General features: G+C 47.6%; 1 protein-coding gene across 1 annotated transcript; it reads right to left on the reverse strand.

Moving 5' to 3' along the window:
• Positions 1-314: 314 nt before the first annotated feature.
• On the reverse strand, positions 315-7,651 carry fgf18a (fibroblast growth factor 18a). The gene is made up of 5 exons (XM_085902453.1): positions 7,516-7,651; positions 3,802-3,841; positions 3,518-3,695; positions 2,042-2,148; positions 315-1,916 (listed from the first exon to the last, which is right to left on the reverse strand). Exons 1-5 carry the CDS (start codon positions 7,545-7,547, stop codon positions 1,644-1,646), a joined length of 630 nt encoding a protein of 209 aa, XP_085758579.1. The 5' UTR covers positions 7,548-7,651; the 3' UTR covers positions 315-1,643.
• Positions 7,652-11,014: the final 3,363 nt, after the last annotated feature.

Below are 11,014 nucleotides of genomic sequence, written 5' to 3' on the forward strand. Positions count from 1 at the left end.
CGTATTTTGACTTCATTCTCTGAGTGGTCTTACATCATTCTTTTTAGTTTGGCCTTTTCGTTCAGATTTCACGTACATTCATTTGGATCTCTACTCCGTACTACGCATCTCCTAGTTCCAACACTAATTAAGTGCAGGGGTTGTTGAGGCCACAGACCCTGCATATGTGTGCATTCATGCTTCTTTCTCTTCAACAATGTTTTTGCTGTTTTCATGTGGGATTTTTAATGGCAAGGACACATCAATATATTCTCTATGTAATTGTCAGTGTCATGTGGGAACAAATCAGTTCAGAGACGCATGAAATGGTTCTGTAAGGTTTACTGAGTCAAGAAAGACTGCTGCACACATAGCTGAAATAAATAAATGAAATAATTTTATCATAATAATTATACTAACCATCGTAGAATGATTGCTTATTTAGTGTTTCTGTTTTCTTTTTATATATATATAATATATATATAGCTTTCAATAAATTGTTCCCTTTAATATTTTGTTCTCCTGGGCGTATGCGTGAGACTTTGGTTTATTCCGTTGAATGTCCTGGTAGCAGCATTCTGTATCCACGGTATCGCACAGGAGCATCATCCCCTGAGGGTCGTTTCTATAGTGATGCTTAAAGAGAAGGCACCTCCCCTCGTGTGCTCCCCCTCTGTGCTCTTCATCGCACCTCCGAGCAGAGGGTGCTGCGTCCTCTGTGGTCATGGTAAAAAGGGTGGAGTCCTGAAGAAGGCTCTCGGTTGTCTTTGGTTGTTCACTGGTTTGGTGTTCTGTGGTTGGCTGGTTGTTTTGACTACGTTTGTTCTATACATTCCAGTTGCTCCATGCCGTTGGAGTCTCCAGAGTCCCCGCGTGAACTAGCTTTCCTCATGCTTGTTGATGCACTCAGAGAAATGCGCGTTCGTTTCTTCATTTTTTCCTCTTACAGACATGCGTGCATGTATGAAGTGAGTCCGTCACCCCGTTTCCTCACTAATCAATACATCCATCCATCCATCACTCTCGCAGGTTCCCACCAAGCTTGCAGTGAGAGGAATAAGTACGTCACATGTCAACAGTCCATTATTGGTCCTTGATCTGTGCAGATCATTCCATCCCTTTGTCCACATTGCAGTCTTTTCCCTTTAGACTGAGCACCCACTCACCCTTGTCTTCTCTCTGTATGGGCCAGTTGTAATTCCATTCTAGATATTGTCCAGCTGGTCCACAGCAGGAGATGTAAAAAGGCCATGTGTTTTTTTTTTGTTTTGTTTTTTTTCTGTGGTTGTGGAATAAAGGCCTTTGTGGAGCCGTGGACTTTGGACTCTTTTGGCTGCCCTTCAGGTATTCTGTCAATAGTTCTGGTCTGTGAAGGGAAGTAGACCAGGCTATATCGCTTCCAGTGATGGACCACCGAGGATCCAGTTGGTCCCAGGAAAGGAGGAAAAAGGGAATGATCCTAAAACTATGGGGCTGTAGTGGCAAAAATGTTGGTGGAAAGATAAACCCCATAAATGATTCATCAAATTTCCTAGTCAATGTTTGTCCCAACAAAGCAAGTTGTTCAGTGGAATGTGAATGGTTTTTGATTGACCGGTTCAGCCACTGGCAGGCTCAGGTCAAGGTTTTTGGGCAAGCAACTCGAGTTTGGGTGTTAGCTGCCATTAGCGGGGTCCAGTAGCACGCACCCTCTTTCCTCTCTTGCTGATGGTGGTGAATCGAAATGGCGTGGTGAGGTCAGGTTGCTCCCCGGGTGGGAAACGCTTCATGAAGTGAACATCCTGCTGGTTGGGGAGCGTATGGGGGCCGCGGCGAGGGCGACCTCTTTTTGTGAAACCCACATACCAGCCCGTGTAGCGTGCTGACATCAGAGCCGTGTAGTGGTTTTCCAGAACCTTTTCCACGAAGACACAGTCGGCACTTCTGTTACTGGCCTTCTGAGGAAGAGGAAGCACAAGCAACCCACGTGTGCAGAAAAGAGAAACAAAGAGAGGCCGGTCAGGACAGTGGATCACAATCATTTTCTTCTGGGCATGTTGATGTGCCCGAAATTCATTCTTACCTTTCCTACCAGCTTGCCCCGGCGGTTCATGCACAGGTAAAAGTTGGTTTCTTTTCCCCGGATTCTCACCTGGCTACCAAAGGTGTCTGCCTCCACTACGAGCTGGGCTTGTGAAGGGACAGACAGAAGGAAAGACAGACGTTAGAGCCAAATAAAGACAAAGGCAATACTTTGGTGTCAACAGAATCTCTTTATCTGCCATTTCATTCCATTGATTGTCAAATCATACAGGATAAAAAGCCACTTCCATCTGCACAGCTGCTTTTTAATGGCTGACTACATCCTTTAAATTTTTTGTGTCATTGATGCTGGACAATTCCTTCTGGCACACACATACAGTTTTTTGTCTGTGCTTCCGTGATCAAAAGCCATAACCAAAATGACTGATCCGTTCTGAGACCTAGTTGATGACCCACACAATTTTTCTATGGCATCAATGGAACCTTCCTTGTCTTCGATGTCTCTAGACGAACAGATGGTTTTAAGATAAGCGGTTCATGTAGTTGAGACGCTGCTGCCCACAAACTAGGCTCATAAAAATCCAAACAGATAACACTGGTGCTTTTGAGCATGGAGAGAAAAACAATAGAAAATTTGGTTTCTCTTGTAGTACTTGTACACATACAATACATATACGTACGTTCATCCTTGCGGGCAATATCACTTCCCATCCTCAAAGAGTGCTTGAGCCTGGTTAAAAATAAAGCCCTAAAATGGTTCCTACATGACCTTAGTCAACAAAGGGGTCAAGAGAAATCAATAAAGCCTTCCCGCTTAACACCCCCCCCCCCCAATATCCCTTCAGCTCTCTTGCATCGCTGTGCATGAATCAGACACAAGACAGCGATTTCTTCGTCTTTGTAATGCTTTTGGAAACATTTACAGTTGTTTTGCTCGGGGTGGAATGTTAGTAACTTGTTTGTGAATTGAGATTCAATACAAGCCACCAAAGGAGCAAATAAAGAGACATGACCTCCTGGCTTCCTACTGCCCATCGATTCTGCGTGTTGTTTAAGAATGGCTTTAGCCATAATTACATTCAAGGTGGAGAGGAAGATGGAATGGGGGATGGACACCGCGAGCGTTAAAGCATGGAAGTGGAAAGAAAAGGGGGGAGGCAGCTAGAAGACGCCTGCTGTTTTAAATCCAGAGGAGACAACAGCTAGGATGAGGAATCAATGCGCAGATCGATGAAGAAGATGAGTTTCTAACCTCAGATTTGACACAGCCTACCAGTCTTTTCCTCTCACTAACTCAACACCTTTTTTTTTTTTGACTCAAATACCTTCCTCCTCCCATTCTCTTTCTGTCCTTCTGTCCATCTGTGAGTCATTGAGTCAGCAATCAGTCGGTGAGGTCTAAAAGACGTCGTGTGATGTCCCTGTGCCAAAGCCTGGGGAGGCTTTCACAGCTGCCGCCCACATCTGTTTGTGCATTCACTTGTTTAACCACCACGTGTGTGTGTGTGCGTCTTACCATATTTGTCTCCATCTTCTCCCCTGGCGCTGATTCGGCGCCCCAGCACTTGGACATGTTTGCCACTGGTGCGACTGTAGAGCTGGTAAACCCGGTGGTGTCGTCGACTCATGGTGTCTCGCACCTGTGTCTGGTTCTCTACATGCACACTGAAGTTGACCCCATCCACACCGAGCACCTGTTGGAAACATGTGCCCATGCAGAACGGTTTGAGAAAGTGCACTTCCATCAAAATACAACTCGTCTTCATTATTATAAGAATTCCTCATTGACGTGCATCTCACCTGTAATGGATTGCACATCACCAGCAACATCTGGATACATCTGAAAATCGTTGAAAGAGAGCAATCGTTAAAAAAAAAAAAAACAACAACATTGACAGCTGGGAAAGTCAAGCATGACGCCGTCAGTCATTCCCATTCCCCTCGCCCTTGCCCCGCAGTTCCAACAGCTCTTTGCCTTATTGGCCAATTGCTCACATTGCTAGCTGGCACAGTAGCTTGACACACAGACAGACAGACAGATGTCCAGGCATCAGTAGACGGGCAACACCCATGGCCCTGTTTATAGTTACGCTACCCGACTTCTTTCCGAGCAAACCCAAAGTTCCGACGGGGCCATGTCAAAGTCTGGCCTCCAAATGACCCGACTGGACCGTACAAACATACCGAGACAAATAGAATATGTTTTGCATGGGACATCTGAGGGAATGAGTCGGTTTATTTGGCCGAGGTGGATATGTAGACAGCTGGACTGGAATACAGGTGCACACCGGCCTGTGATGTGGTTTTGGCCAGAAGTGGATTGTGGCACCAATTAGAGATGCTATGACTAAGTGAGAACATGAGCTACCAAATGTGCGGAAAAATCATTTCTAGAGGAATAATTATGGTGATGGACAAGTCATGTGTGTCATCACACTGCTTATTTATGTTACTACTGAGCATGCACCTGAATTTTGGATGATTTGAGAGTCCAAATAGAAGCAGCTGCTTCTCTTTTTCCAATTAAAATATCCTCTAGCTCTATCTAATATTAAACCACAAACCTTGGAGCTATCGTTTGTTATGTCAAGCTCGAGATTGGGATTGTGCAAAATCAGTCCTTGAGCTACTCTGCATTAGTGACTTGATGACTTTCAGAAGCAAGTATGGAAGGTGAAAAGCAATTCGAGCAGTCTCGTCTTTCTCCACTTCATCTCTGCAAGCCTCTTGCGTCTCGATTCCACTCTGCGTCTGACTTGTTGCCTTCCCTATCGCTCCTGCACCTCTTTCTCTATCATTTTCCTGCCTCACGGTTTATGTTTGGGGTGAGTGAGGTGACTCCTCCGCACTGTCATGGGCATGCACACAGATGTGTGTATACAGGAGGAGCAAGCAGCTGACAGCTGGGCTGAAGCAAAGACGTGTGCGCTATTTCGGAGACTGGGAGATTGAGATGGAGAGACCGGCTCAATAGGACACAAAGGGGTCGAGAGAATGTGATGCAAGAATAAATTGCCAGGAAATGTTGCTGGCAAGGAATACAAAAAGGTGAGGGATAAAATCAGATGTTTGTGTGCGCGGGCCAAGAGTGGGATCATAAAAGGTTGCATCTCTCAGGAGGAATAAAAACTGAAGAGACAGTATAACCACAGAGTGTGGTCTGGTCTGGCGTGCGAATGAGACAAAAAGATAAATAATGGGAAAGAAAGGGGAAGAGGTTACAAGTCATGCACATCATAACACAAGTCACCACCAGCTTCTGACTCTGGCAAATGTACCTCATCGCATACTCTTGCCTCATTCCCCTCCTTTTTTTTTTTTTTTTTTTTTTGAAACACATGGCTGCTTAAGGGCCATCGTAACTGGTTGGCTCTCGTGACGGACATAATATTCGATTAACAGATGAATTGATTGTTAACATTATGACTACTTGGCAATTACCACCGGCTCAATTTGTGGTCTTCGAAAGAGCAACGTGACTTTAGTCAGGTCAACGTAAAATACCTGTGCTTTTCTGGCCTTGGAAAAAGTGCACATTTTTTACTTAGAGCCTATTTATTGGCACTTTAGAGTACGTTGGGATAGCTAGCACATGAAGGACAGCAGGCCTCATCAATGAATCCAAGACAAATTAAATTTGTTTTGGTTGCAGAAGATGTTTCACATTGAATCCAAAGGGCTCTGGCTTTCTAAACCCACTTGCCTTCAGCTCACCCTTTGTGGATTACCATGAGCTGGATGGCTGAGAAATTACACAGACATATTGTATCCCCATTTCTGACAGCGCATACTTTGCTGTGTTGACTCTTCAGTCATTCTAATAGACGCAGACGTCCAGGGCAATGCTGTGTTGGCCCTCACATTTTACCTACACCGCCAAAAAAACCTGAGCCCCTGTGTCTTGTGAGGACTCTCAGCTGTTAAAACAGCACGGCCGCACTGCCGTTGAGGACACTGCAGGAAAAGTGCCTCGACACTAGATTCCCCGCTCCCACAAAAACCACAGACACTCCGTGTTGTGCCAGCCACAGAGCGAATTCGAGAGGAAAGAGGGGACCGGTCGGGGGTGGGGGAGGGATGAGAAAAGGACAGAATAGGAGCAAAAAAAAAAAAAAAAGGTCGGGCAGAGCAGAGGCAGAGCGGAGGTATGGGGGGGTGGAGAGGGAAAGCCCGGTGCGCAGTGGCTGTCTGCCAAAACAAGCAAAAGCTCTGACATCATAAACCTGCGTCCTCGCAGATGCACCAGGATAACACTGCGGTCGGACGAACGAACCTCAGCGCGACCGAGCGAGCACGGGTGCAAAGAGGGCGCGATGGGCCTGCTGGGACTCAGCATACAGAACGGCGGTTTTAGCTGTGTGTAGTCGTGGTTAGAGCGGTAGGCCGACACTGCATCAGCGGGCCTCGGCACGTTGGATGTTAGTCTGTGGGCCTTTGCGGCGGTGGTGAGGCAAGTGGGTGTGTGAGTGGTATCAGCAGGAACAGGCCCGACTGCGGAACAATAGTTAGAGAAAGCCTCAAAGTGGAGTTGTGGCTTTTAAGAGAGTAGCAACAGGTTGCTGCGGTTCGTACTTTTTCCTTTTGCGTGCCAGACTTTGATACAATGGGAGAAACTGCATTTTCTGGGCGGAGGGAATAAATCCATAAATGTCTGCGGTAAAGCGATAGGCAAGAAGGAAATGAACGGCTCGATGATTGGCTTTGGTCGACCTTAACTAAAACCAGCAGACTAAACAGTCGGGCTTGCTCGTCCTCAGATACTGCCAGGGGCGCCGTCATTCGTCAGTTATTAATTCAAAGTTTTATCTCAACAAGCATCTCTGGGAGAAAAAAAAAATGGTGAACGAGCAAGACGAGGAGACAGATGTAGGCAGTTAGGTGGGTAAAACGCAGACGGCGGGGGATGCAGGCAGGGAGGAGAAAATCGGGCAGCGGCGCCGAAACACGCCCCGTCCAGGTTGCGCGAGGAATGAGAAGTATCTGACGATGGCTGCCATGTGGGAGAAGGAGAGCCGACGCAAGAAAAGAAAAATAAATCTCTCTCGGCTTTTAACAAGACACACCTCGAATGGGCAAGCAACAGCCCCCCGAGTATGCATCCTCCCTCACATTTGCTTTTGGCACTTTATCATGTTCCTATCCCACTAGATAAAGTCAGTGTTACTTGACTCGAAAATATTTTCAGTCGGACAAAAAAATTGGAGATGGGAAAACGGCATTCCGAGCCAGTTTCGGCCATCCCTGAAGTAAGTGTAAGATGGTGATGGAGATGTTTATGGCAGCTTTTATGAGTAACACAGCCCCGAGTGTGACCTAGTGCCCCCGAACTGTCAGCCAATCAAAACAGGACTTTCCTTGCATGTTTTCCACGGGGACTGATGAGGAGTGATGTAATCATTTGACACTGCGATCCCTCCATCATCTTCATGCGTTACTCGACTCATTTGAAAGTAGTTTCAACACAAGGAGAGGTCTGATGACTGCAAGATAAAGACATTTAAAAGGGAGACTTACAAGACGGTCAGCGTGGAAAGAAGGGACCACATCGCTTCCCCCCTCCACTATGGAACTTGGCCCAGAGTCAGACTCCTTGCTCGGCCTGAGCCAGTCCGACAGCCCGGAGAGTTTCCCTCAGTGGTTGAAATCCGGTGGATGTTAGGCAGAGTCAAAGAGTGAGCGGCCACTCCAGTTGGCATCGGCGATGGCGTGGCCCGGTTCCCACCGCGTGGATAATAAATCTGCGGCCGTGGGTAAACTGGTGTTTGAGGCTGGAGGAGTCGTGCCACTGTGACCGCAGGGCAACCTCGAACAGCTGTCCACGCCGGGGGATAGTGGGCGGGGGCGCAAAGTGGTGAGCCAAAGATAAATCGCGCTCCCGACGAAGGACAGAACAGGTGAAATCGCGCGATCGATTGAGGGACTGTCAAACTCCGAAAAACTGGTGACCCTGCAGCAGCCCCGGGGCCACGATGCGCGCGCGTAATCTTCGGCGTAATCCAACCGACCGGCGCGTAAAAGGAAATGTGCAGTACGCAGGAGAAGCCGGTAGACGGTGGATTTGGTTCCGAGATGACAGCAGCAAATGAGCTTCAGTCCCGGCTGAGTAGGTCCAGTAACTGTTGGGGGTGAGAAGGATGCTCGCGCACACAGCAGGTGGGGGACGGAGGCTCTGCGGGCGCAGGGTGATGCAAGGCGCCTTCGGTCATGTCGGCTCCCCCCGCGATGCCTCCGCTGGTCTGACGCTCCAGTAACACAACAGTGTCCGTCACAAATGTCGAGAATGTCCTGGAGCGGTCCAGCTCCGAGTAGTGTGCAGACGGGACGAGACGAGAGAGGGAGGGAGGGGGTAACTGGACAGGATGGGAGCAGCTGTGACTGGGTGGCGGACTCAGGGAGGAAATGACAGCCGCACTTTGCACCTGATTTTCCCGACTTGCCCGCCGCCCTCAGCCGCTGGTTGCCGCCTGGCTGCAGTACTTCTCCCTGCGCCTCCTCGACACAATACCAGCCAAAACACAGCTCGATGACATCACCTCCAAAATGTTTGAAGGGGAAAATGCAATTCGATCGTTTTATTTATTTTTTTAAACCTAGAAAGTTAAAGCTGTTCCTACGAAGAGCGGAGACGGGTGGGGGGGTTGGGGGGGAGCACGTGTCTCTCCGCTCCGAGAGAGAGAGAGAGAGAAAAAACAGCTCCGCGTTGCAAGAGAGGGGTCGAGCTCGCCAGGTTCGTGGAGAAATCAAAAGTTGAACACTGCAAAGGTTTACCCAAAATCACACTGACAGATCCACTCGCCGTCCAAAACCTGCAGCGCTTCTCTTCTTTTTCTTCTTCTTTTCCTTCTTTTACTGCCCCTCTCTTTCATTCAAAAGGCAAAAATGAGCCCAGTTGTGTGGTTTTATCCACTTTGCTGCTATTATGCAGATGTTTCTCGCTTTAAAAAAAACCCAAAAAAACACGCCAGACTCTTTGCATAAACAGCTCTCGTTCAGGGGGCTGCACGGTAGAGGTACGTCGGCAGGCACAGACCTCACTCTAAGAAAACCAGAACAAGATTTTAACAGACGCGGATCAATCCTCCCTTCCTCCCTCCTCGCCTCTCCTCTCGCCCTCTCGCCCCCTCCTCTCTCTCTCTCTCTCTCTCTCTCTCTCTCTCTCTCTCTCTCTCTCTCTCTCTCTCTCTCTCTCTCTCTCTCTCTCTCTCTCTCTCTCTCTCTCTCTCTCTCTCTCTCTCTCTCTCTCTCTCTCCCCCGCACATTACACATTTGGTTCAAATTGAAATGTGTCACTCGCAACGCCATGCTGACTGTACTGCCCGACAAGAAATGACATTCCCAACAGGTGAGGAACACAAGGGGAACTTTATGACCTCTACTGTTTCCATTGTTGTTTGAACAGATCACGGAAAAGAATCCATAAAACTGTGGAATGTTGGAGCGTGGCCCAAGGAAGAAGAATTTGGTGAATCTAGCAATATAATGGCCAAAATTAGTATTGTTTGGCCTTGGTGAATATAAATTGGGTGGGTGAATTCCTGACTGTCGGAACGAATGCAAATATGATGCAGGGGGGGGGGGGGGGTTGACTGACTTGTACGGACGATGTACAGCAATTCTTTCTGACCTAAACAAAGTGGAAAATTGGACCGAAGGACACTGTCTTGAACAGTCAGTAAACATCTGTTTTAAAATCAACTGCTTGGCCCACATTGCCCGCATATGCCACGATCCCCCCGAGTTGTCAGTCCCCCACCCGCAGCCGCCGCCCCGGCCCGTCAATGTACATTCAAATGATGCATTGTGACTCCCCTTTTCTTAACTTCTAAGTGAAACCTTAAGAGGGGAAATGAAACGGACAATGAAAGACAGTCGGGAGGGCGGTATGTAAGCAAGGACATGGATCCAAAAGGAACATTTCTCAGGGATTTCTGCAGAAACGCCCGCTCTGCGCTCCCCCGAAAAAAAACTCCCTCTCACCGCTGCAGAACCGCAGACAGTCAGCCAAGCCAACACAACACTCCTGCCATACCTTTCAATGACACACGCGCACCAACACACGCAAGCACATGCATGCACGCACACACACAAATACACTGACTAGAATTAGAGCGAGTGTATGGTGGGAAGGGGGTTAGCCTCACACACTAGGGACAGTTATGTTGGCTCAACCAAGGCCTATTCTTTTCATCATTGTACTTTTAAATCATACACACATGCACACTGGTTTGTGCTAGAGGACAGGCTTCAACTGGGACGGACGGGCACTGGGGTGCTGCGGTCGAATGCCTTTCCAGTCATGCTCCGCAGAAAAGCCTCTGGCCTCCTTTCTTAGCACTGGCTCACTCTGTGTCTTTGCACCTGTGTTTGGGTGCTTTCTCGCCTGCTCACCACACCGCTGCAAGGGACATGAGCGTAAATGTTGTGGAGAGGGATTTGAACCACATTGTGGTGACGAGGTATGAGTCCGTCTGGTACGGTTAAGACCAGATGGAAGGATTCACGAAAAAAGACAAAATAATGATAATTAGAAGGTTGCAGAAGTACAGTTGATTGGTTTAATTAGAAGACTGAATTTCATCAAGTGCTACTCTTCGCTTCAGATCGTCACGTTACATTCTCTCACAATGAACCGTTATCTACTTTGACTGCAAATATTTAGACCGGATAACTGAATCTAAAGTAGCAGATGACTTAAGTTAAAAGTGGAAAAACAGCAAACCCCATATGCAGTCATTAAACACAGTTAAAACAAGGAACAAATCAACACAGCAACCTTTCCAAAATCCAGATGATTTATCATGAAGTGAAGCAGACAAATGTTCAAAAGACATTCGCTAAAACACTCATAAACACTCTTTTACTCAATCACAATGGAAATGTGTCTTGCGGATTAGTCATTTCTATAACTGCTGCAACTGCTAGCAGAGCCATAAAAACCCATTGGTCTCTTTTTTTCTCATCGAGAGCGCATCTGCAGCTGGGCACAGATGCCGCTGGAACCTGATTTTGGGTC

This window comes from Syngnathus leptorhynchus, chromosome 2 (assembly GCF_054491065.1).
Source record: "Syngnathus leptorhynchus isolate UIUO chromosome 2, UIUO_Slep, whole genome shotgun sequence".
NCBI classification, from domain to species: Eukaryota; Metazoa; Chordata; class Actinopteri; order Syngnathiformes; family Syngnathidae; genus Syngnathus; species Syngnathus leptorhynchus.

Coding starts and splice junctions, on each gene's coding strand:
- fgf18a (XM_085902453.1), bottom strand. CDS start 7,547: ATGTGGTCCCTTCTTTCCACGCTGACCGTCTT. Junction 3,696..3,801: donor TGATGTGCAATCCATTACAG/GTGAGATGCACG, acceptor TGTTTCCAACAG/GTGCTCGGTGTGGATGGGGT. Junction 1,917..2,041: donor GGGGCAAGCTGGTAGGAAAG/GTAAGAATGAAT, acceptor CCTCTTCCTCAG/AAGGCCAGTAACAGAAGTGC.